The sequence below is a fragment of the Globicephala melas genome, chromosome 5, assembly GCF_963455315.2.
Source record: "Globicephala melas chromosome 5, mGloMel1.2, whole genome shotgun sequence".
In the NCBI taxonomy this organism is placed as follows: domain Eukaryota; kingdom Metazoa; phylum Chordata; class Mammalia; order Artiodactyla; family Delphinidae; genus Globicephala; species Globicephala melas.
The window spans coordinates 133,774,408-133,801,721 of record NC_083318.1 but is presented as its reverse complement, the minus strand read 5'-3'; the positions used below and the strand labels follow the sequence as shown (position 1 = coordinate 133,801,721).

The following is a 27,314-nucleotide window of genomic DNA, read 5'->3' as shown; positions in this document are numbered from 1 at the left end:
CAGAAGTAGAATCAAGGTATTTATCTGATCAAAAGAAAATACCTATTTAAAATGTACATCCTTAAAAATGTCTGTTGAATAAATTGTGTTGACTATACTATACACCTTTATTTATTGCAGAATAAGCTGGGGCACACAGAGAGGGAAAGGAAACACTTTAGCATTAATATTTCATACACTATGTACTGTCTTTACCTTAACATTGTATATGATATTTCTAGGTAGATACCAACTGAACATTTTAGATGACGCTTTGTCAAGTAAGTGAGGTCTAGGGAATATAATAGGGAATAATGGAAGCTAACTGAAACATCATTTTAAGGTAGTAGCTTTTGAATTTCTTTTCATAAGTAGATTAGATTTCATGAGCTGCTTCCTACATAGACCAAAAAGCATAAAGTGTTTTGTTTAAAAGAAAATGCTAGATGTTGATTTTAACTGAAAGTGCAAGCCTTTCTTTCCTTTTGACAGTTTGCTCTTGAAAGGTTTTTCTTGTGAAATACATAATATACTGTTGCTAGTTGAAGGTAATGAGGCCTCACCCTAGAAAAAAGAGAAGAAAAGCCAAATTTGGCTAATTTTGCTTCCCGAGGAGCCTATCTGTGAGCCATATGTGTGTTAAAAGGCAGCAACAAACACTAATATCAAAAGCAGCTTTTCAGAGGAAAAGTAAGTGAGGAAAAAATGAAAACTGGCGTGTTCACACTGAGATATTCTGACAATCTCACATACATTGTTTTAAACTTATATAGCTTCTCTGTAGCTTTTAGAGCAGCGTTAACATATCCAAGGCACACAAATCCTATTAGAGTAAAAAAAAAAAAGAGTCACAAGTATATCTTATATTCCTAAAACAAGCTAGAAATATAAACTAATAAAAAACTCAAAGTTGGAATGACCAGAAAATTCAAAGTATAATTGCAACTGAATAATATAGGGTAGAAATACTGAGGTAAAGACTAAGGAGAAAAAGTTTAAATGTTTACTAACAATTCAACATTTGTTATTTATCCCACACTTGGATATTTCGTATTCACAGCAGCAAGATCACTCAGGACTTACACAATCCTGAATATCAAAAATAATAATGTTCCGTTTCTAATGTTCTGTTTACTAAAAACTGTCTCAAGGATCTCAATGGATTCTAAATCCATCTCTATGTTTCCATCTCTATGTTTCCAAGCCAGGGAACACTTGTACAATTAAAGAGAATGTATCCTACGACCAACGTTCCATGTCAAAGGTCCCTGAAGATTATTTTGAGTACCTTTCTTCTTCTAATCCATGTTTTCTGGCTTCCATGCCTTGTACTTATATGCCTTTAAACATACTTTGCTTGTATTGGATCAAGTCACACCCCTCCTTCAAGTCCCTGTTTATATACAGTTCTTCCCTAGTGCTATCCTGTCACCAGATGGGAGTGGTCATTCCCTGAACTCTCATAGCCTGCGGTCTGTACTCTTTTGGCTGGAGCTCCAGAGGGTCCCATGACTATGCTCAAGGGCAGTGATCGCCTAGGACCCCTCATAGGACTGAACTTGTAGCCATATTCCTCCCTACGGTTTATTACAGTGAAAGGACACAAAGCAAAATCAGCAAAGGAAAAAGGCACACGGGGTGAAGTCCAGAGGACATGAGGAGCAGAGTTCCAAACTTCCCCAGGTTTACTCCCAGGGGAGTCATAGACGCGCTTAATTCCTGCAGCTGTGAGTTGTAACACCAGATGAGAAGTGCTGTCTACCAGGGAGACTCGTGAGAGATCCAGTGTTCCAACTTTTTACTGGGGGCTGGTCTTATAGGTACCAACTGTCTAGCATGTACCCAAACCCCAGACTCCCAGAAGGAAAGCAGGAATCTAGGATAAACTGGTGTTTTTGCACAATTTAGGCACCATGCGCCATTCTTACCAGTTAGGGTGGTGGTACCCCACTACTGAAATCCCAGGTGCCGACCAAGAGCCAGGTCTTTCTAAAGGTGAGAGGCGCAGGGTTGCTTGCTCTGTTATCTTTTTTGCACATAGTTCTACTTAATATATATTAAATTATAATGTATGTATATATTAAATTACAAGTTATATATCTATGTCATATCTCAACTCCTTCCCTGTAAGCTCACTGAGGACTTGGAGGGGATTTTTTCATTACTCCGTCATTCCCAGTATAGAATAAGATTGCTGATGGAGACATTCCACAAATACTAATGACTAGAAGTTCTGATTCATTAAGAAACTGTAGGAAACAGGCAGGAAAGCAGACTCAATGGCATGCAGGACGCTTCTGCTACCCCAGCCTGGATGGAGTCCTCTGAGCTGTGACTGCCCTTTATCAAAGGGTCAGGGATGCCACAAACTTGACAACAGTTAAGGAAGATGCCCATTATGAGTTTTAGTGCTACTGACCTAACAGAATTTTTATTGTTAAAAACACATGCACTTTTTAATGAAACAAGAATGTGCAGTATTTTTTCAATAAAATTATGTCACATCACAAACGTTTTACTTAATCCTAAATTTAACTTAATCCTGTCCAATCTGTTACTTATTCTTAGTCAGCCGAGAAAACAATATGTATACTATAACCCGTGTCACAAATTCACTTGCTCACAAAAAGATTACTGAGTACTTACTGTACTGTGAGACATCAGTATTAAGAGCCCCATAATAAGAGCAGCTCATACTTACACAGTGCTGGGTACTGTGCTAAGTACCCCTCTGAGGGAGATATTGTTTGATACTCTTATTTTACAAATAAAGTTACTAAGGAAGTGTACTATGCTCCTAAGCAGTTACTCTGAATCCATACTCTTAATTACTCTATTATGCTGATTATCACACCCTTGAGAAACTTAGTCTTTTTTGACATAAAAATTATTTTGACAAAGTTAGAGAAAATATACCCTTGTTCTACTTTAATCTCTTTTTTTCCACCACTTTAAAAGTTAAGGGGCTCGAGGAGACCTTCAAGATGGCAGAGGAGTGAGAGGTGGAGATCACCTTCCTCCCCACAAATACATCAGAAATACATCTGCACGTGGAACAGCTCCTATAGAACACCTACTGAACGCTGGCAGAAGACCTCAGACTTGCCAAAAGGCAAGAATCTCCCCACGTACCTGGCCGTGTGGCTGACAGGGTCTTGGTGCTCTGGCCAGGTGTCAGGCCTGTGCCTCTGAGGTGGGAGAGCCGAGTTCAGGACATTGGTCCACCAGACACCTCCCGGCTCCACGTAATCTCAAACGGTGAAAGCTCTCCCCAGAGATCTCCATCTCAAAACAAAGACTCAGCTCCACTCAATGACCAGCAAGCGACAGTGCTGGACACCCTACGCCAAACAACCAGCAAGACAGGAACACAACCCCACCCATTAGCAGAGAGGCTTCCTAAAACATAATAAGGTCACAGACACGCCAAAACACACCATTGGACACAGTCCTGCCCACCAGAAAGACAAGATCCAGCCTCATCCACCAGAACACAGGAACCAGTCCCCTCCATCAGGAAGCCTACACAACCCACTGAACCAACCGTCGCCACTGGGAGCAGGCACCAAAAACAACTGGAATTACGAACCTGCAGCCTGCGAAAAGAAGACCCCAAACACAGTATGATAAGCAAATGAGAAGAGAGAGAAACACACAGCAGATGAAGGAGCAATGTAAACACCCACCAGACCAAACAAATGAAGAAGAAACAGGCAGATCACCTGAAAAAGAATTCAGAGAAATGATAGTAAAGATGATGCAAAATGAAATTAAATAAGGAAACACAAGCTTTAAATGACACATTAAACAAGGTGGATTTAATTAATATTTATAGAACATTTCATCCAAAAGCAACAGAATACAATTTCTTCTCAAGTGCTCATGGAACATTTTCCAGGATAGATCATATCTTGGGTCACAAATCAAGCCTTGGTAAATTTAACAAAATTGAAATCGTATCACGTATGTTTTCTGACCACAGCACTATGAGACTAGATATCAATTACAGGAAAAATTCTGTAAAAAACACAAATACATGGAGGCTAAACAATACATTACTTAACAACCAAGAGATAACTGAAGAAATCAAAGAGGAAATCAAAAAATACCTAGAAACAAATGACAATGAAAACATGAGGACCCAAAACCTATGGGATGCAGCAAAAGCTGCTCTAAGAGGGAAGTTTACAGCAACACAAGCCTACCTCAAGAAACAAGAAACATCTCAAATAAACAACCTCAGCTTACACCTAAAGCAATTAGAGAAAGAAGAACAAAAAAACCCCAAAGTTAGCAGAAGGAAAGAAATCATAAAGATCAGATCAGAAATAAATGAAAAAGAAATGAAAGAAATGATAGCAAAGAGCAGTAAAACTAAAAGCTGCTTCTTTGAGAAGACAAACAAAATTGATAAACCATTAGCCAGACTCATCAAGAAGAAAGGGAGAAGACTCATATCAATGCAATTAGAAATGAAAAAGGAGAAGTAACAACTGACACTGCAGAAATACAAAGGATCATGAGAGATTACCGCAAGCAACTATATGCCAATAAAATGGACAACCTGGAAGAAATGGACAAATTCTTAGAAAAGCACAACCTTCTGAGACTGAACCAGGAAGAAAGAGACAATATAAACAGACCAATCACAAGCACTGTAATTGAGACTTTAATTAAAATCTTCCAGTAAACAAAAGCCCAGGATCAGACGGCTTCACAGGCGAATTCTATCTAACATTTAGTGAAGAGCTAACACCCATCCTTCTCAAGCTCTTCCAAAATATGACAGAGGGAGAAAAACTCCAAAACTCATTCTTCGAGGCCACCATCACCCTGATACCTAAACCAAAGATGTCACAAAGAAAGAAAACTACAGGTCAATATCACTGATGAACATAGATGCAAAAATCCTCAACAAAATACTAGCAAACAGAATCCAGCAGCACATGAAAAGGATCATACACCATGAACAAGCGGGGTTTATCCTAGGAATGCAAGGATTCTTCGATATATGCAAATCAATCAATGTGATACACTGTATTAACAAACTGAAGGATAAAAAACATATGATCATCTCAATAGATGCAGAAAAAGCTTTCGACAAAAGTCAACACCCATTAATGATAAAAACCCTCCATAAAGTAGGCATAGAGGGAACTTACCTCAACATAATAAAGGCCATGTATGACAAACCCACAGCCAACATCATTTTCAATGGTGAAAAACTGAAACCATTTCCACTAAGATAAGGAACAAGATAAGGTTGCCCACTAGACCACTATTATTTAACATAGTTTTGGAAGTTTTAGCCACAGCAATCAGAGAAGAAAAAGAAATAAAAGGAATCCAAATCGGAAAAGAAGAAGTAAAGCTGTCACTGGTTGCAGATGACATGATCCTACACAAAGAGAATCGTAAAGACACTACCAGAAAACTACCAGAGCTAATCACTGAATTTGGTAAAGTAGCAGGATACAAAATTAATGCACAGAAATCTCTTGCATTTCTATACACTAATGATGAAAAATCTGAAAGAGAAATTAAGGAAACACTCCCATTTACCATTGCAACAAAAAGAATAAAATACCTAGGAATAAACCTTCTTAGGGAGACAAAAGACCTGTATGCAGAAAATTATAAGACACTGATGAAAGAAATTAAAGATGATACAAATAGATGGAGAGATATACCATTTTCCTGGATTGGAAGAATCAACATCGTGAAAATGACTATACTACCCAAAGCAATCTACAGATCACTGCAATCCCTACCAAAGTACCAATGACATTTTTCACAGAACTAGAACAAAAAATTTCACCATTTGGATGGAAACACAAAAGACCCTGAATAGCCAAAGCAATCTTGAGAAAGAAAAACGGAGCTGGAGGAATCAGGCTCCTGGACTTCAGACTATACTACAACACTACAGTAGTGAAGACAGTATGGTACTGGCACAAAAACAGAAAGATAGATCAATGGAACAGGATAGAAAGCCCAGAGATAAACCCACGCACATATGGTCACCTTATCTTTGATAAAGGAGGGAAGAATATACAATGGAGAAAAGACAGCCTCTTCAATAAGTGGTACTGGGAAAACTTGCCAGCTACATGTAAAAGAATGAAATTAGAACATTTCCTAACACCATAGACAAAAATAAACTCAAAATGGATTAAAGACCTAAATGTAAGGCCAGACACTTAACAAACTCTTAAACGAAAACAGACATCAAACTCTTAAAAGAAAACATAGGCAGAACACTCTATGACATAAATCACAGCAAGATCCTTTTTGACCCACCTCCTACAGAAATGGAAATAAAAACAAAAATAAACAAATGGGACCTAATGAAACTTCAAAGCTTTTGCACAGCAAAGGAAACCATAAACAAGACCAAAAGACAACCCCCAGAATGGGAGAAAATATTTGCAAATGAAGCAACCGACAATGGATTAATCTCCAAAGTTTACTAGCTGCTCATGCACCTCTATATCAGAAAAACAAACAATCCAATCCAAAAATGGGCAGAAGACCTAAACAGACATTTCTCCAAAGAAGATATACCGACTGCCAATAAACTCATTAAAGAATGCTCAACATCACTTATCATTAGAGAAATGCAAATCAAAACTACAATGAGGTATCATCTCACACCAGTCAGAATGCCCATCTTCAAAAAATCTAGAAACAATAAATGCTGGAGAGGGTGTGGAGAAAAGGGAACACTCTTGCACTGTTGGTGGGAATGTAAACTGATACAGCCACTATGGAGAACAGTATGGAGGTTCCTTAAAAAACTACAAATAGAACTACCATATGACCCAGCAATCCCACTACTGGGCATATACCCTGAGAAAACCATAATTCAAAAAGAGTCATGTACCACAATGTTCACTGCAGCTCTATTTACAATAGCCCGGAGATGGAAACAACCTAAGTGTCCATCATTGCATGAATGGATAAAGAAGATGTGGCACATATACACAATGGAATATTACTCAGCCATAAAAAGAAATGAAATTGAGCTATTTGTAATGAGATGGATAGACCTAGAGTCTGTCATACAGAGTGAAGTAAGTCAGAAAGAGAAAGACAAATACCGTATGCTAACACATATATATGGAATTTAAGGAAAAAAAATGTCATGAAGAACCTAGGGGTAAGACAGGAATAAAGACACAGACCTACTAAAGAATGGACTTGAGGATATGGGGAGGGGGAAGGGTAAGCTGTGACAAAGTGAGAGAGTGGCATGGACATATATACACTACCAAACGTAAGGTAGATAGCTAGTGGGAAGCAGCCGCATAGCACAGGGAGATCAGCTTGGTGCTTTGTGCCTGCCTGGAGGAGTGGGATAGGGAGGGTGGGAGGGAGGGAGATGCAAGAGGGAAGAGATATGGGAACATATGTATATGTATAACTGATTCATTTTGTTATAAAGCAGAAACTAACACACCATTGTAAAGCAATTATACTCCAATAAAGATGTAAAAAAAAAAAAGAATTACCATACAACCCAGCAATCCCACTACTGGGCATATACCCTGAGAAACCATAATTCAAAAAGAGTCATGTACCACAATGTTCACTGCAGCTCTATTTGCAATAGCCAGGACATGGAAGCAACCTAAGTGTACATCGACAGATGAATGGATAAAGAAGATGTGGCACATATATACAATGGAATATTACTCAGCCATAAAAGGAAACGAAATTGAGTTACTTGTAGTGAGGTGGAGGGATCTAGAGACTGTCATACAGAGTGAAGTAAGTCAGAAAGAGAAAAACAAAACTGTATGCTAACACACATATATATGGAATCTAAAAAAAAAATGTTTATGAAGAACCTAGGTTCGGGACAGGAATAAAGACACAGATGTAGAGAATGGACTTGGATACATGGGGAGTGGGAATGGTAAGCTGGGACGAAATTAGAGAGTGGCATGGACTTATGTGTATTACCAAATGTAAAATAGATAGCTAGTGGAAGCAGCCACATAGCACAGGGAGATCAGCTTGGTGTTCTGGTCCACCTAGAGGGGTGGGATAGCGAGGGTGGGAGGGAGATGCAAAAGGGAGGGGATATGGGGATATATGTATATGTATAGCTGATTCACTATGTTATACATCAGAAACTAACACACCATTGTAAAGCAATGATACCCCAATAAAGATGGTAAAAATAAAAAAGTCAAAGGACTCAAATATTACTAGAATTTGCCACCTCCTTCTTGGTAAGTTATGTGGTCTTAATGAAGAGTTTATCACTTAGTAATTCATTAAAAAGTAGTGAGGGCTCTACAGTGGATTTAGGATTTGTGGCTGTCATTCTGAATATAAGTAGAAGTAGCATTATATTGGCTTAAGTCTAATAAACTTAAGCACACTGAAATCTTTTCACCCCCATGGGTGTGTGATGGTTTGAGTTTTTGTGACTGTACAATTAGAATGACTGTTTAAGGGGAGAGCTTTTCTTTTCTCTCTGAATAGAATGCATTTTATCATTAATTGTCTCCCACACAAGCCTGCAATTAAAATGTATCAAATAAACTGTTTAGTCATAACTGAAAAAAAAAAGAATGAGTCTAGAACGTTTATGATGCAGTTTGGCAAACCGGTTAATAAGACCTGCCACTTCATGTTCCTAATCTAAGATAAATTACCATCAAAATGGATAACAACCAATATTTATATCTAATAGCTTTTGCAGGTCATCTATAAATAGAATATGGATTAGCAAATACTTGTTAGACTGAGGACAGCTCACACTTGTCTTACTGTCCCAAACTTGTATCATCTTTTTTTTTTTGTATCATCTTTGAATAAAATTTCTTCATACTACTCCTATTTTAAAAGTGTTATCAATAGTCTGTGAATACTGTTAATACAAAAGAAAAAAGTATTTCTGAGAGTAATAAGATGTACATGAAAGATATACATTAAACAGTAATAAAATCAATAGCTTGCACCAATAAAATCAAGAATGTTGCTCTTGGAGAGGCAAAAACACACAAAAAATGTATCAGAGCCTGGAAGGCGAATTCATAGAAGGGAAACTACATTTCTGACTTTTTCTTAAAGAATAAATGCAAAGGTAAAAGCTATAAAAGCTGCATCATGTCAAAGTCAAACAGCAGTTTGGAAACGCAGATACAATTTTACCCCTGGATCACGAAGCAATTGGCATGACAAAGGAGTTGTCAGTACTGCTTACAGGTTTCTAGGTCAACATTAACACTCACATTCAGAAAGATGATGATGCTCTGTAGTTGCAGGCAAGGCTCTCCATGATGTGATGGAGAGGACTGACATTTGAAAGGTATTGTTTTGATTTACAACCACTTAAGAAAACCTTCAATGACTGATACCATCGCCTCATGTCCCAGTGGAGGCAAGCGTGTCTCAGGGCGGTTAAGTGAGTGTCTCAGGTCCCATAAGTAGGAAGTGACAGTGATGACTTACACTCACATCCTCTGTCTACACGGCTAGTGCTTTAACCACTGGGCCACATGGGCTCTCAAATATTAGGAAGGCGCCCAGATTGCAATGTGCTTAGAGATGTACAGTTCCAACTACTGAGATACAATTCTCTGTGGGTCTCTTGCATCTCTGCACGTCTTGGAAGCAGAAACACTGACTGCTTTTGTTCTGGACTATCTTACTAAGCTTGTACAGTGGAGAGCATTGCAACACAGTGATGTGGTCTGCCTATGGAGCACCGGACAGGCATCCTTACTGTGTATTAAAAATACGAGAGTTTCCTAAGAGCAGGATTCCATTCCCATACTCAACCCAGTGTGCTGACAGGTGTCAGCTGACCAACTTAACATTGTCTCGTAAGAATCAGCCTCAGGAAACCCACTTAAGAAAATGCTGATAATCTGGCCACTGCTATTTTTCAATGAGTAATAGAAGTCCTTTGTTTGTGAAAACAAGACAAAACAAAACAAAAACTTTTCTAAATTGGAAGTGGGTCTATGTTCTGTAGTGCCTATGGTTTATTGCTGTTTTGGGGGCCCCCTCGAAGGAAAATAATACAAAATTATGTTTACAAAATTGAGCTCAGGGCTGTGGTGTTGGCAAGTGAGGGGCCCTGCTGTGGAAGTTCTCGTCATGGTAAATTCAGCTTTGTCAGAATTATATTTTTGGAAGTCATAATTTTCCAATTTCACAAATGGCCCTAGATGATTTTTCACTCCCCAAGTACCAAGTCTATAAACTGCATAGTGCCTCATCTTAGAGAACAGCTCTTAATTTTTGTTTTCTAGGAGAAATAAAAATCTAGAGGATCGCTCCCATGCCATGGGATTTTCAACACCCTCGTGTCTTGCTTGGATTTATAGGCAGTCTAGGGAGTATTTTGTTTTTTTCATCCATCGACTCTATAAAGCAAGTATGACCAAACTAGTGTCTTAAATTAAATTGTTTTCTAAAACCTGTCCTGGTTAGATTCCAGCATAGTTGAGCCCATATTCCTGGAAAAACTGAATTCATGGGAATTGTACCATGATGTTGATAGAGTTTCACCTTGGGTGTGTGGTAGCTTTCTGAGCCGAAGTGAGAGAAGAAACATATTTTGAGTGACACTCGGAAAGTAGCAAATTGTCTTCTGCATACAGCACTGAAGACGAAAAATAGCTTCACTCATTTTGCTGTATGAAATCAATCACGGTAAACTCTTAAAATATTTAAGACCATTAACAAGTCATATTTGTGTATTGCTCACAGATAACAATAGCAGGTTAAATGTTAGAAAATATTTACTTGAACTCATAAAATATGTAAATTAATAAACAATTAAGAAAATGAATACAGTTCACCTACTTTTGAAATATTACTTGATCGACTTGCAGATCGCCCTGGGGATTTGTCGTTCTGAAAAATAAAATTAGAGACATTGATTAACAACAGCAGTATTCTTTGCTGCTGAGAAAAGAAAGCACAGCACAGGCCAACGTGTAGATGTCCTCTGTATTGTCCTAACAGACATAAAAATTGCTTACACAGGATGGTATTTCTTTTACCAAATTTTATTTCTCTAGTGTATATCAGTGTCCTTTTGAAAATGTTTCAATTATTATCAGGTTATATATCAGTCTAGGAATATTTATTTCCAGGAAACACTTATTTCTCTAGAAAAACATATGAAGTTCCTTTGAAATAGAATTAGAAATGAAAATATAGTCCATTATTTCCCCTTTTCTTCTTCTACCAGTAAATTCCGGTCCTCAGTGTCAGTAAATATTGCATACTGGGTACATGGTACATAACACCTAACTCCTGTTCTGCTAAAATACATTTTATCTGTCTGTTCAGTTATTTTATTTTCAAAATTAAAAAAAAATTAAAGGTAATTTAAAATTTTAAAACATTTAATCATTTAAATTAAAAATATTGAGAAATTATTTTAAAATTTAAAACTTAATAATAAGTTTTAAAAAATTATACCTCAGTTCTTGCCTCTTAAGGAATTTCCCATTTCAGAGGAAAGAAGCATGAAAAAAAGCTTTTGAATAGATACATTTTTTTTAAAGTCATGCAACTGTAAAGTCGAATGGGTCCTTGAAGAGTGGCACTACCTCATTCAAAGCCTGGAGGCCTTCTGTTGCCTGTAAGCCGGGCCAGTCCAGGGCCTTATGGCCAGAGCTGGTGGGAAACTGACCTGACAAATCAGAATGTGTGGTACATATACCAAGAGATCACAGCACACCTTTCCTGCTGTGGAAAAAGTGTTGGAAGAGCCTTTTCCGGAAACCAAAAGTTCCCTAGCACTTTAGGATTCTTTTTAAAAAACATTTCTGAGCATCTGGACTCAACACCACAATGGATCTGAGTAGACAACTACAGTGCATCTTGACAGGGGTCTTTTTTTTCTTTTTTTTTTTTGCGGTACGCGGGCCTCTCACTGTTGTGGCCTCTCCCGTTGCGGAGCACAGGCTCTGGACGCGCAGGCTCAGCGGCCATGGCTCACGGGCCCAGCCGCTCCGCGGCATGTGGGATCTTCCCAGACCAGAGCACGAACCCGTGTCCCCTGCATCGGCAGGCGGACTCTCAACCACTGCGCCACCAGGGAAGCCCCGACAGGGGTCATTTTTGAGAACGAAGCTGTTATAACAACCTGTGGGTCTGAAATTGTCCTGTGATGACTGCTCGAGACAGTTTCAGAAACACAGGGTCAATGTGTTATGGTGGAAACACAGTAGCTGCATTCACTGCAAGCTGTCACTGTCTGGCACAGGCTTGCAGACATTTCAGCTGAACAGCACTTTTTCTTTTACATGCAACATCCATCTCATCCAACCACGGACGGCACGGTGGAGCATGTTATTACAGACCGAGACGAGTCACAACTGTACGATTGGTTACACCTCATAACAGCCCTGTGATCCAGCTGGAGATTAATGTGTGTGTTCCCTGAAGACATGTTTCCTTGATTAGCTTCCTCTGGTGATGGAGAGAGGTGCTTTTCTACTGACATTTCAACTCCTCTTCTAGAGACAAGAAAACAAAACCAATCCATCTTTCCTTCTCAGTGAAACTGAGGATTTTGACACAGGACTGTATAGCACAGAGGTCAATGATACATTAACAGGCTTTGAGAGGTGTTTGGTTGTCCTGGTTGTTTTACTATGTTTTCTATTTTTACATGATATTTGAGAACATGATCAAGGAACTAGAATTGAAAACTCTTCAGCAAGAACCAAGAAGTACTATTTGTACAAGAAATTGATCTGGCATCAGATTACTTAATTTTTCCAACCAAACAGGACTTTGTTGTGTTTTGAGATTAAAAACAAGGAGGGCCATGTCCTTCCATAACTGTGAATGAGTTTAGTGTGAGGTCGTAATAAGCAGATAATTCCCATATGCTTCAGCCTCCCCCAATCTAATGGGAGGAGGCCTCTGCTTTATTATTTTGTACTTCAAGAGACCTTTTACGTTGAAATCAGTTAGCTCTATTTCCTCTTAATACAAGGTTAGGCATTGAAGGAAATAAACAAGCTTAGGCAAAGGCTAACTTTTTGCCGTGGCTAAGATCTCTATTATTTCCATTCCAGTTTACACATGGGAACAGAGAGGTTACCCTATTGCTGCAACGGCGGTGATATAAAATGGGGTTTTGACTTGAACTAGACCTGTACCCGTGCACTCGTTCTAGCAGGAGTGTATTTGAGATCCCAGACCTCCAAATTCCTCACTGTGAAATGGGCAGATAATATATTGGGGATTGGATCAAATGAGTTATAGATGAAAACATTTTAGAGATTACAAGTTTATAATATTTCCATTATTATTCACAGGTAGAGTAAACACCCAAAGAGCCCCCTCAAAAATCAGGACAATCATCACAGGTTACTAGACCCATAATTTTAACATAAACACGTCTCTATCCTGCAATTCCACCTCTGCTGTGGATTAGATTCTGGCATATAAAATTCAAGGATGGAAAATCAAATTTCTCTCTACCAAAGGGGATTAAGGAAGTCTGGTCTGCCTTGCTTTTGAAGCAAAGCTCCGCAAGCACTTTCCCTCTTGGAACACTTCCAAAGCAATCTGTTCAATTTGCTACTAATTAACTGAATGGCTTGTCCCATTACTATTGCAATGACATATTCTTCTTTGTAGATTAGCCAAATATGGTTGTCATACCTCATTATGATCAGTTTAAATTTTTACCTTAGATTAAATAGAAACTGTCTCAGAATCTAACATAACTTACTGGTACCCAAATTATAGTGACCTTGTGGGTCACTAAAAGTTGAAACCAACAAGAGTTCCAGATAAGTCCACATGAAAATTATGGGATCGTCAAGCAATAATTTTGATGAGCTATCTTAGTAGAACAATCTTAGCAGATTGTTCACAGTATGCAGAGGGAGAGACTTCTAGTTTCATAAGCATGTTTAAATCTTTTCAAAATTTCTAATTTTTGGTTTGATATGAATGAATCTGCTATTGTTAGTTTTGTTTTGTGATTCTTATTATTAATATAATAATTGTTTTTCAAATTTGACCTTACTAAACATGGTTGGATTTTTATTACCAGCAAGAAAAAAATGATTACCAAATGAGGAAATCGTTACTAAGTTGTTTTAATATATTTAATATTGTAATCTAAGGAAAGTGACATAGTTCCTTTAAAAGGGGCTGCTCTGTGTTAAAGAATGCATAATGCAGTGGACTTGTATTTATCTACAGAGGAATACTCTGTATATCCATCGATCAGAAGACGGCAGTAAGGAAGCTTGAAGGAGGGTTTTATTTATTTGTTTGTTATTTTTTATGTAAACTAAAGGAAAAAACAAATTACTTCTGACTTCAGAAATCAGAATAAGACAATCTCACACAGACCACTGCTATGATGCTATTCTGTAGTTTTCCTCCTTTGTCCTCTGCCCCACCCGCTCTCACCCCAGGCTAAAACTCAAGATATTTGAAAGGAGAAAAAAAAAATGAGGCAATTTTGAGGGTCATCTGAAAAATTCTAAGTAGACCATGAAACTATTTCTGTGAGAACAATTAAAGAATTAAAACTTGAAATAGAAGAAAAGTCTTTGAAAGCAATGTGGTTTGTAAACAAAAAATAAATGATACAGAGGAACTGAATAATACAATAAAACTCAATTAATAGACGTATTAAAAATCTCATGTCCTTTAAATTAAAAATACTTTAAAAATTTATGTGGCTTCAAATAATACCTCCACAAAAATCTTCAAGTAGAGATTTTATAGGGTACTTCTTTTGATATTGAGTCGGCAAAATTAGAAATAAAAATTTGAAATATTACTAATAAATCTTGATCACCTCAAAACTAACACATTTTAAGATAACGCTTGGTCCAAAGAAATAACTAACTGGAAAATTACAGACAGAAACTCTGGAAAATGTTATACTAAGACCTATGTAACACAACAAAAGCTATATCCAGATAAAAATTTATGACTGTAAAGGCCTTTGTTATTAAAGAACACAGTAACAAAAGAATGCAGTAAAAACAAATAATAAAAAAGCTAAAACTCATTAAATGGATATAAATAAGAAGGATAAAGAAATATTTCTTAAAGCAGGTTTTTGAAAATAATTACAAAATAGATGAATTTCCTATAAGACTTATTAAGGAGAACAGAAATATGTAAGAAATAAGAAAGGATAATCAAGGACACAGAAAAGATTAGAAAAATTATAAGAGAATGCTCCATGTAATGGTATTACAACAAATTTGAACACCTAGAGGAAATGGACCACATGCTAGCAAAATAAAGTTGTCAGAATTTATTCAAGAAGAGGAAAATTTGAATAGATAATTAACAAAGAAGAGATTGGGTAAGTAAATAAAAGTCTATATGCCCTGCAAAGGATAAGGGCATGATGATTTCACAATTGAGTTGTATCTTACTTTTAAAGAACACATAATTCTAATTTTATTTACAGTATTCTTGACCATAGGAACATAAACTTCCTTAATCCATATTATTAATTCTGCATAAATTAATCTCCAAATGTGTTAAGACAGTATCCAAAAAGATATAAAGAGGGAAAAGAAAATTATGCTCTGGTCTTATTTTGGACTACTGACACAAAAATTCTTTTAAAATATTAGCATATATCTAATAGTAGTATGTATCTTTGATACACCAGCAGTGTACCAAAAAATGCTGAAGGAATAAAATAAATAGGATTTATTCCTGATACTTCCTTATCAGGAAATCGATCAACAATTCATTAGATTAATACATCAAAAGCAAAAAACTATGATCTTATAGTTAAGATGTTTAACAAACCTCGACAGTGTTACTAGAAAGTAAGCTCTGAGTAAAATAAAAATTGAAGGAAATCTTTAAAAGTGATAAAGACAATATCCTAAAAACCATTACCAAATATTATTCTAAACGGTAAAATACTAGAACTATGTTAATTAAAGAAATTCTCTTAGGGCTGCTTGCTCTTGCTCTTATTATGCAACTTGACTTAAGAGTTTCTAACAAATTTAACAACAAGAAAATGAAATACATGATAGAAAAAATTATTGAAAAAGAAGCAGTAAACCAATTTTCTCTGATTGATGATATGATATTATAGAAATTCCAACTGCCTCTAGTTATAAAAGAAAACTGCAGTAAATGAGACTTTAGTACAATGGCTAGATACAGGATACATATATCATGGCAGAGTCTACTAAATTTCCTAAAACCCACTATCCCTTCTTCTGTCCTCAGAGAATAGTAATTAGGTATACATCACCCCAGTCACATTACATCTCCCAGGCTTCCTTCCAGTTACAGGTTGCCTATGGCCAAATTCCCTCCAGTGAGATGTGGACAGAGCTAACAACTGTCAGTCTCCTGCTTGTCCCGTAAATCTAAACTTTCCTCCATACTCCTTTCTACTGCTCTGTGCTAGGATGGTGTCTATCAGAGCAAGCCAGGAAGCACATATTAAAGATGGTAGAGCTGAATTCCCCTGAGTTCCTGAATGAACACACAGTGAAAAGCCATGTGCCAATTTGGAACACACACTCTAAACCATCACCAGAGAGAAATTAACTTGTATTTCTTCGGGGCCACCACATTTCTGGATTTATTTATATAGCAGTTTAGTCTAGCCTAATGGAAATACTGCAAAATCAATAGCTTTCTCTCTTCTAGTTTTAAATATCCAGAAATGTAAAAATAAAAACCAAATCTATAAAACATTTAAGAATAAATTTAACAAGGAAATCATAAAGTCTTATTAAAAATATAAAGTATAATATCTTAGGAGTATAAATCATGATCTGAACAAATTCTTTGATGGCAAGAATATTTCATAAAATATAAATCCTCTACAAGTTGCCATATAAATAGAATGTGGTTCCAGTGAAATCTCCAATGGGGTTTATTTCTTCTTTTTGGAAGTACAAAGGAGATAGATAAATGATCTTAAAGAACATATATAGAAAAAGAAATGCCTGAGAATATTCAAAAAATAATGAAAAAAGGACATCTTGTGCTAGGCACTGACCACATTAAGTCAGTGTGATTAAGTCAATATGGTATTGGCATAAGAATTAATTAAAAGTCAGTAAAATCCAGAATAAGAAATCCAAAAATAGGCATAAGAATTTCACATTTAAAAAAACTAGTATTCAAGTTAATATTGAAAGGATAGTTGATATAATAAATGCTTCTGGACAACTGGCTATCCATGTGAAAGAAAAAGTGAAACCCGTATCACAGAATATATACAGTCATACTCCATATAAAACAAACTCTAAAATGTAAAAAATAATAAAGTTTTAAAAATAAGCGTATAGGGCTTCCCTGGTGGCGCAGTGGTTGAGAGTCCGCCTGCCGATGCAGGGGACACGGGTTCGTGCCCCGGTCCGGGAGGATCCCACATGACGCAGAGCGGCTGGGCCCGTGAGCCATGGCCGCTGAGCCTGCGCGACCGGAGCCTGTGCTCCGCGGCGGGAGAGGCCACAGGGGTGAGAGGCCCACGTACCAAAAAAAAAGAAAAAAGCCTATATTATAAATGCAGTCTTGGAGTGAGGGAGATCTATATAACTAATACAGGAACCAGAAGCTATAAGTTGCTTTTGGTTAGATTATATTGGAAAAAATACAAAAATGAAAGTGAATAAACAAACAAATGAGTTAGAAAAAAGTACAACACAGAAGACTGATAAAGTTCAATTTCTATAATAGTCAAAGAGGTTTTGTCTAGTCACAACAAAAGGTAACAGAAAGAATCCCAATAGAAAAAAAATCAAGTAAAAGATAGGAAAAGAAATGCACAAAAAAGGACTACAGATTGTTAATAAGCATATGACAACATACTTAAAATCACAAGCAGTCAGGAGAATGCAAATTAAAGTAACAAGACATTGCTTTAACCCATTATGCTGGAAAAATGGAAAAGAGTGATAGCCTCTATTTCTGGTGGGGATAAGAAGAAAGATTTCTCTCAAAAACTGCTAGCAGGAGTGTGAATTTTTGCAGTATCATTTAAAAAAACATCTGGCAACATCTGTTAAAATTTTAAATATCATTTTATGCAGTAATCTCACTCCTGGGAATCTATTCCAGAGAAATAAAATCACGGGTACAAAAGGATATGCAAATAAGGACACAACACAGCTCTATTCTTAACTGACAAAAAAATCTTGGCAATAAAGATGTGCCAGTTGTTAATTTAATGTCTGGAACCTTTAAACCCATCCTCCTAAATTCTACTGTGAAGCTGGGACTCTGCGAAGTCACCCAGCTCCCTCTGAAGAAGGAGACTGCAGGGAAACTGGAAGCTTGGGAAAAGAAAACAGGATTTGCTTCCTGTTGGCTTCTTATCTGCTTCTTGTGTTTGAGCATTAGTCTAGGAACGATTCTTGACCGTAGCAGCAGCAGTTCCTTCCTGCAGCCACTGCTGAGCCTGTGCAGCTTTTCTCACACCTGCAGAAACAGGTTTTAGATACCAGCACCCGCCAGCTGGCTCCCTCCTCAGAAGTCTGAGTTTCGGTTCCATGGGGCCCCTCTTCCAAGCTTTTAATAATTCCAATTTCTTTCCTTTGTTCACCCAGACCTAGGGGGGACGACTGCTTCCTGCAATTCCAATTTGTAATATATTGCTGTTCTGTTTTTATTTTTTTCCCCCTTCTCTCTTACTTAGTGATCATTTACAGCCAGGCAATAAATCTTTACAATAAATTCTCTGTGATAAAAAGAAAGTCTGTTTTCTCTCTCCTGACTAGAACCTGACTAACAGAGTAAACAATGCTCATCAGTAGAGAAATGATTAAATAAGTTATAGTGGAGCCACACCTTGGAATATTATACAATAATGAAAAAGGATGAATTGGATCTCTGCCATTTGACCTAAAGGGATTTCCACCAAATAAGACTGAGTGTGAAAAGTAAAACGGGAAGTGGTATAATAGGACTATTTGTAAAACATATAAGGGCGACCCTCCCTAAGTGTCTGTGTGTGCACACATTAGTGTGTAGACATGCACCATTACCCAGCTATGTGACGATGGAAAAAGTCACAGAAAGATATGCATAAATTTCTGGGGGTGCGGATGGGAGGGCAGATGGAGGAGATAAGGGGGAAAAGTCCTTATAAAGCAAAAGAGCATGTGGAAATTGTTTATGTAAAATTATATATGGATGTGATGCACACATAGAAATTATGATCACATATGAAGTTAGGCAAATGGTAATATACATGATATGATAAAGAACAATGTGTAGAGAGTGATTTCATTTCTTTAAAAACTAGTATACAGCTGGAGGGGAAGATGGCGGAAGAGTAAGACTCGGAGATCACCAGATACACCAGAAATACATCTACACGTGGACCAACTCCTACAGAACACCTACTGAACGCTGGCAGAAGACCTCAGACCTCCCAAAAGGCAAGAAACCCCCCACGTACCTGAGTAGGGCAAAAGAAAAAAGAAAATACAGAGACAAAAGAATAGGGACGGGACCTGCACCAGTGGGAGGGAGCTGTACAGAAGTAAAAGTTTCCACACACTAGGAGCCCCTTAGTGGGCAGAGACTGCGGGTGTCGGAGGGGGAAGCTTCGGAGCCGCGGAGGAGAGCGCAGCAACAGTGGTGCGGAGAACAAAGCGGAGAAATTCCCGCACAGAGGATCGGTGCCGACCGGCACTCACCAGCCGAGAGGCTTGTCTGCTCACCTGCCGGAGCGGACGGGGGCTGGGAGCTGAGGCTTGGGCTTCGGTCGGAGCGCAGGGAGAGGGCTGGGGTTGGCGGTGTGAACAGAGCCTGCAGGGGCTTAGTGCGCCACGGCTAGCCGGGAGGGAGTCCAGGGAAAAGTCTGGACCTGCCGAAGAGGCAAGAATCTTTTTCTTCCCTCTTTCTTTCCTGGTGCGCGAGGAGAGGGGATTAAGAGCGCTGCTTAAAGGAGCTCCACAGACGGGCGCGAGCCGTGGCCAAAACCGCGGACCCCAGAGGCGGGCATGAGACGCTAAGGCTGCTGCTGCCGCCACCTAGAAGCCTGTGTGCGAGCACAGGTCATTACCCACAACCCGCTTCCAGGGAGCCTGTGCAGCCCGCCACTGCCAGGGTCCCGGGATCCAGGGTCAACTCCGGGAGAATTTAAGGCGCGCCTCACGTCACGCCGGCGCCACGTCACGCCGGCGCCACGTCACGCCGCAGGCCCGCCCCGCACTGCATGCCCCTCCCTCCCCCCTCCCCCGCCACCCCCCCCTCCCCCGGCCTGAGTGAGCCAGAGTCCCGGAAGCAGCTGCTCCTTTACCCCGTCCTGTCTGAGCGAAGAACAGACGCCCTCAGGCGACCTACACGCAAAGGCGGGGCCAAATCCAAAGCTGAGCCCTGGGAGCTGTGCTAACAAAGAAGAGAAAGGGAAATCTCTCCCAGCAGCCTCAGGAGCAGCGGATTAAATCTCCACCATCAACTTGATGTGCCCTGCATCTGTGGAATACATGAATAGAAAACGAATCATCCCAAATTGAGGAGGGGTACTTTGAGAGCAAGATTTATGATTTTTTTCCTTTTCCTCTTTTGTGAGTGTGTATGTGTATGCTTCTGTGTGAGATTTTGTCTGTATAGCTTTGCTTCCACCATTTGTCCTAGGGTTCTATCCGTCCGTTTTTTTCTTTGTTTTTTATTTTTTTCTTAATAATTGTTTTTTATTTTAATAAATTTATTATATTTTATCTTACTGTGTCTTCTTTCTTTTTTCCTTCCCTCCTTCCTTCCTTCCTTCCTCCCTCCCTCCCCCCATCTTTTCTTTCTTTCTTCTACTAATTCTTTCTTTCTACTTTTTCTCCATTTTATTCTGAGCCGTGTGGATGAAAGGCTCTTGGTGCTGTAGCCAAGAGTCAGTGCTGTGCCTCGGAGGTGGGAGAGCCAACTTCAGGACACTGGTCCACAAGAGTCCTCCCAGCTCCACATAATATCAAACAGCGAAAATCTCCCAAAGACCTCCACCTCAACACCAGCAGCCAGCTTCACTAAACGAGCAGCAAGCTACAGTGCTGGACACCCTATGCCAAACAACTAGCAAGACAAGAACACAACCCCACCCATTAGCAGAGAGGCTGCCCAAAATCATAGTAAGTCCATAGACACCCCAAAACACACCACCAGACAAGGACCTGCCCACCAGAAAAACAAGATCCAGCCTCATCCACCAGAACACAGGCACTAGTCCCCTCCACCAGGAAGCCTACACAACCCACTGAACCAACCTTAGCTACTGGGGACAGACACCAAAAAAAACAGGAACTACGAAACAGCAGCCTGCAAAAAGGAGACCCCAAACACAGTAAGATAAGCAAAATGAGAAGACAGAAAAACACACAGCAGATGAAGGAGCAAGATAAAAACCCACCAGACCTAACAAATGAAGAGGAAATAGGCAGTCTTCCTGAAACCAGAATTCAGAATAATGATAGTAAAGATGATCCAAAATCTTGGAAATAGAATAGACAAAATGCAAGAAACATTGAACAAGGACCTAGAAGAACTAAATATGAAACAAACAACGATAAACAACACAATATATGAAATTAAAAATACTCTAGATGGGATCAATAGCAGAATAACTGAGGCAGAAGAATGGATAAGTGACCTGGAAGATAAAATAGTGGAAATAACTACTGCAGAGCAGAATAAAGAAAAAAGAATGAAAAGAACTGAGGACAGTCTCAGAGACCTCTGGTACAACATTAAACGCACCAACATTCGAATTATAGGGGTTCCAGAAGAAGAAGAGAAAAAGAAAGGGACTGATAAAATATTTGAAAAGATTATAGTTGAAAACTTCCCTAATATGGGAAAGGAAATAGTTAATCAAGTCCAGGAAGCACAGAGAGTCCCATACAGGATAAATCCAAGGAGAAATATGCCAAGACACATATTAATCAAACTGTCAAAAATTAAATACAAAGAAAACATATTAAAAGCAGCAAGGGAAAAACAACAAATAACACACAAGGGACATAAGGCTAACAGCTGATCTTTCAGCAGAAACTCTGCAAGCCAGAAGGGACTGGCAGGACATATTTAAAGTGATGAAGGAGAAAAACCTGCAACCAAGATTATTCTACCCAGCAAGGATCTCATTCAGATTTGATGGAGAAATTAAAACCTTTACAGACAAGCAAAAGCTGAGAGAGTTCAACACCACCAAACCAGCTTTACAACAAGTACTAAAGGAACTTCTCTAGGCAAGAAACACAAGAGAAGGAAAAGACTTACAATAACAAACCCAAAACAATTTAGAAAATGGGAATAGAAACATACATATCGATAACTACCTTAAATGTAAATGGACTAAATGCTCCCACCAAAAGACAGATTGGCTGAATGGATACAAAAACAAGATCCATATATATGCTGTCTCCAAGAGACCCACTTCAGACCTAGAGACACATACAGACTGAAAGTAAGGGATGGAAAAAGATATTCCATGCAAATGGAAACCAAAAGAAAACTGGAGTATAGGACATTTCATCCAAAAACAACAGAATACACATTTTTCTCAAGTGCTCATGGAACATTCTCCAGGATAGATCATATCTTGGGTCACAAATCAAGCCTTGGTAAATTTAAGAAAATTGAAATTGTATCAAGTATCTTTTCCGACCACAACGCTATGAGACTAGATATCAATTACAGGAAAAGATCTGTAAAAAATACAAACACATGGAGGCTAAACAATACACTACTTAGTAACGAAGTGATCACTGAAGAAATCAAAGAGGAAATCAAAAAATACCTAGAAACAAATGACAATGGAGACACAACGACCCAAAACCTATGGGATGCAGCAAAAGCAGTTCTAAGAGGGAAGTTTATAGCAATACAATACTACCTTATGAAACAGGAAACATCTCGAATAAACAACCTAACCTTGCACCTAAAGCAATTAGAGAAAGAAGAACAAAAAAACCCTGAAGTTAGCAGAAGGAAAGAAATCATAATAATCAGATAAGAAATAAATGAAAAAGAAATGAAGGAAACGATAGCAAAGATCAATAAAACTAAAAGCTGGTTCTTTGAGAAGATAAACAAAATAGATAAACCACTAGCCAGACTCATCAAGAAAAAAAGGGAGAAGACTCAAATCAATAGAATTAGAAATGAAAAAGGAGAAGTAACAACTGACACTGCAGAAATACAAAAGAACATGAGAGATTACTGCAAGCAACTGTATGCCAATAAAATGGACAACCTGGAGGAAATGGACAAATTCTTAGAAATGCACAACCTGCCAAGACTGAATCAGGAAGAAACAGAAAATATGAACAGACCAATCACAAGCACTGAAATTGAAACTGTAATTAAAAATCTTCCAACAAACAAAAGCCCAGGACCAGATGGCTTCACAGGCGAATTCTATCAAACATTTAGAGAAGAGGTAACACCTATCCTTCTCAAATTCTTCCAAAATATAGCGGAGGGAGGAACACTCCCAAACTCATTCTACGAGGCCACCATCACCTTGATACCAAAACGAAACAAGGATGTCACAAAGAAAGAAAACTACAGGCCAATATCACAGATGAATATAGATGCAAAAATCCTCAACAAAATACTAGCAAACAGAATCCAACAGCACATGAAAAGGATCATACACCATGACCAAGTGGGGTTTATTCCAGGAATGCAAGGATTCTTCGATATACGCAAAAATCAATCAACATGATACACCATATTAACAAATTGAAGGATAAAAACCATACGATCATCTCAATAGATGCAGAGAAAGCTTTCGACAAAATTCAACCCCCATTTATGACAAAAACCCTGAAGAAAGTAGGCATAGAGGAAACTTTCCTCAACATAATAAAGGCCATATATGCAAACCCACAGGCAACATCGTCTTCAATGGTGAAAAACTGAAAGCACTTCCACTAAGATCAGGAACAAGACAAGGTTGCCCACTCTCACCACTCTTATTCAACATAGTTTTGGAAGTTTTAGCCACAGCAATTAGAGAAGAAAAGGAAATAAAAGGAATCCAATTGGAAAAGAAGAAGTAAAGCTGTCACTGTTTGCAGATGACATGATACTATACATAGAGAATCCTAAAGATGCTACCAGAAAACTACTAGAGCTAATCAATGAATTTGGTAAGGTAGCAGGATACAAAATTAATGCACAGAAATCTCTGGCATTCCTATACACTAATGATGAAAAATCTGAAAGTGAAATCAAGAAAACACTCCCATTTACCACTGCAACAAAAAGAATAAAATATCTAGGAATAAACCTACCTAAGGAGACAAAAGACCTGTATGCAGAAAATTATAAGACACTGATGAAAGAAATTAAAGATGATACAAATAGATGGAGAGATATACCATGTTCTTGGATTGGAAGAATCAATATTGTGAAAATGACTCTACTACCCAAAGCAATCTACAGATTCAATGCAATCCCTATCAAACTACCAATGGCATTTTTCACAGAACCAGAACAAAAAATCTCACAATTTGTATGGAAACACAAAAGACCCCAAATAGCCAAAGCAATCTTGAGAACAAAAAACGGAGCTGGAGGAATCAGGCTCCCTGACTTCAGACTATACTACAAAGCTACAGTAATCAAGACAGTATGGTACTGGCACAAAAACAGAAATATAGATCAATGGAACAGGATAGAAAGCCCAGAGATAAACCCACACACATACGCTCACCTTATCTTTGATAAAGGAGGCAGGAATGTACAGTGGAGAAAGGACAGCCTCTTCAATAAGTGGTGCTGGGAAAACGGGACAGGTACATGTAAAAGTATTAGATTAGATCACTTCCTAACACCATACATAAAAATAAGCTCAAAATGGATTAAAGACCTAAATGTAAGGCCAGAAACTATCAAACTCTTAGAGGAAAACATAGGCAGAACACTCTATGACATAAATCATAGCAAAGTCCTCTTTGACTCACCTCCTAAAGAAATGGAAATAAAAACAAAAATAACAAATGGAACCTAATGAAACTTCAAAGCTTTTGCACAGCAAAGGAAACCATAAACAAGACCAAAAGACAACCCCCAGAATGGGAGAAAATATTTTCAAATGAAGCAACTGACAAAGGATTAATCTCCAAAATTTATAAGTAGCTCATGCAGCTCAATAACAAAAAAACAAACAACCCAATCCAAAAATGGGCAGAAGACCTAAATAGACATTTCTCCAAAGAAGATATACAGACTGCCAACAAACACATGAAAGAATGCTCAACATCATTAATCATTAGAGAAATGCAAATCAAAACTACAATGAGATATCATCTCACACCAGTCAGAATGGCCATCATCAAAAAATCTAGAAACAATAAATGCTGGAGAGGGTGTGGAGAAAAAGGGAACACTCTTGCACTGCTGGTGGGAATGTGAATTGGTACAGCCACTATGGAAAACAGTATGGAGGTTCCTTAAAAAAAACTACAAATAGAACTACCATATGACCCAGCAATCCCACTACTGGGCATATACCCTGAGAAAAACATAATTCAAAAAGAGTCATGTACCAAAATGTTCATTGCAGCTCTATTTACAATATCCTGGAGATGGAAACAACCTAAGTGTCCATCATTGGATGAATGGATAAAGAAGATGTGGCACGTATATACAATGGAATATTACTCAGCCATAAAAAGAAACGAAATTGAGCTATTTGTAATGAGGCAGATAGACCTAGAGTCTGTCATACAGAGTGAAGTAAGTCAGAAAGAGAAAGACAAATACCGTATGCTAACACATATATATGGAATTTAAGAAAAAGAAAAAAATGTCATGAAGAACCTAGGGGTAAAATAGGAATAAAGACACAGACCTACTAGAGAATGGACTTGAGGATATGGGGAGGGGGACGGGTAAGCTGTGACAAAGCGAGAGAGAGGCATGGAGATATTATACACTACCATACGTAAGGTAGATAGCTAGTGGGAAGCAGCCGCATAGCACAGGGAGATCAGCTCGGTGGTTTGTGATCGCCTGGAGGGGTGGGATACGGAGTGTGGGAGAGAGGGAGACGCAAGAGGAAAGACATATGGGAACATATGTATATGTATAGCTGATTCACTTTGTTATAAAGCAGAAACTAACACAGCATTGTAAAGCAATTATACTCCAATAAAGATGTAAAAAAAAAACAACTAGTACATAGAATCTTTCTACATAAAAGCAGTGTCCAGACTTCTGAAAGAAAGACTGTCTCCTGGTGAGGGACTTGGCATTCTGGACAAGTTAGTGCTTGTGATTCCTAGCATGCAAACAAAAGGAGATGAGTTTTTAAAAAAGTTTGCACACTCCAGTGTTTCAAACCAAGTCTTATTTGGATGGAAAGAAAACTAAGAAAAGTGATTATTGGCTAAGTTACCAGAGCACCAGGGAAAAGACTGTGAGGGTTTAATTCCCACATCTTTCCAGTTATGAAAAGACAGAGAATAAGGGGCACAGAATGGCTGCTAAATGCGGGAGGTGATGGCTTCAGTTCAGGGGCTTGTGTGAAAGGTGGTTACTACTATTTTTTTTTTTGTAATTACTTCTTTTTTAATTGAAGTATAGTTGATGTACAATATTATATGTTACTGGTGTACAATATAGTAATTCACAATTTTTAAAAGTTATATTCTATTTATAGTTATTATAAAATATTGCATATATCCCCCATGTTGAACAATACATCTTTGTAGCTTATTTTATACCAATTACTTTGTATCTCTTAATCCCCTACCCCTATCTTGCCCTTCCCCTCACACTTCCCCTCAGTGGTAACCACTAGTTTGTTCTCTGTATCTGTGAGTCTGCTTCTTTTTTTGTTATATTCACTAGTTTGTTGTATTTTTTAGATTCTACATATAAGTGATGTCATACAGTATTTTTACATTATATAAAGTGAGGTCAGCATAAGCTCTTAGTGTACAGCAGTTGAACTCATAAAACTGAAATGTAAGCGATTTTGTTCATTCCCACAATTCTGTCCTATGTGACTATGTTCACATTAAAAGTGGGAAGCTCACCAACCTCAAGTATTCTAAGAATATACACGTAATTGACAAAACGTCTCAGATTTCATATTGATCCACGTATAAAATTACCTTTGGTCATATTCTTTCTTTCACAATAATAGTCCTACTCCACTTTGCCAAAAGGAAAATCCGCCATCAGTCTCCTTAAAGTTTTTAAAAAACATTCTTTATTAATTATTCATTCCCTGTTAATTAATTGACTGTTTTTCTTATAATTAGTTAACATTTCACTGACTTTTAGGCTTTTCTTCCTGCCTTGGAATTTCTGACTTTCAGTAATAAAGACTTCATGTGTTCATTTGAGTTGCAAATGTATTTGCAGGCTTGCTT

At 38.1% G+C, this 27,314-nt stretch overlaps 1 protein-coding gene across 6 annotated transcripts in view; it reads right to left on the bottom strand.

The window, feature by feature from the left end:
- The window catches only part of MARCHF1 (membrane associated ring-CH-type finger 1), an 839,495-nt gene that overhangs the window by 169,779 nt on the left and 642,402 nt on the right, over positions 1-27,314 (bottom strand). For all 6 annotated transcript variants that reach the window (XM_060299840.1, XM_060299838.1, XM_060299842.1 and 3 more), the window contains one exon: positions 10,807-10,857. In XM_060299840.1, coding sequence (XP_060155823.1) covers positions 10,807-10,857 — 51 coding nt within the window. The remainder of the gene's footprint in view (positions 1-10,806; positions 10,858-27,314) is intronic.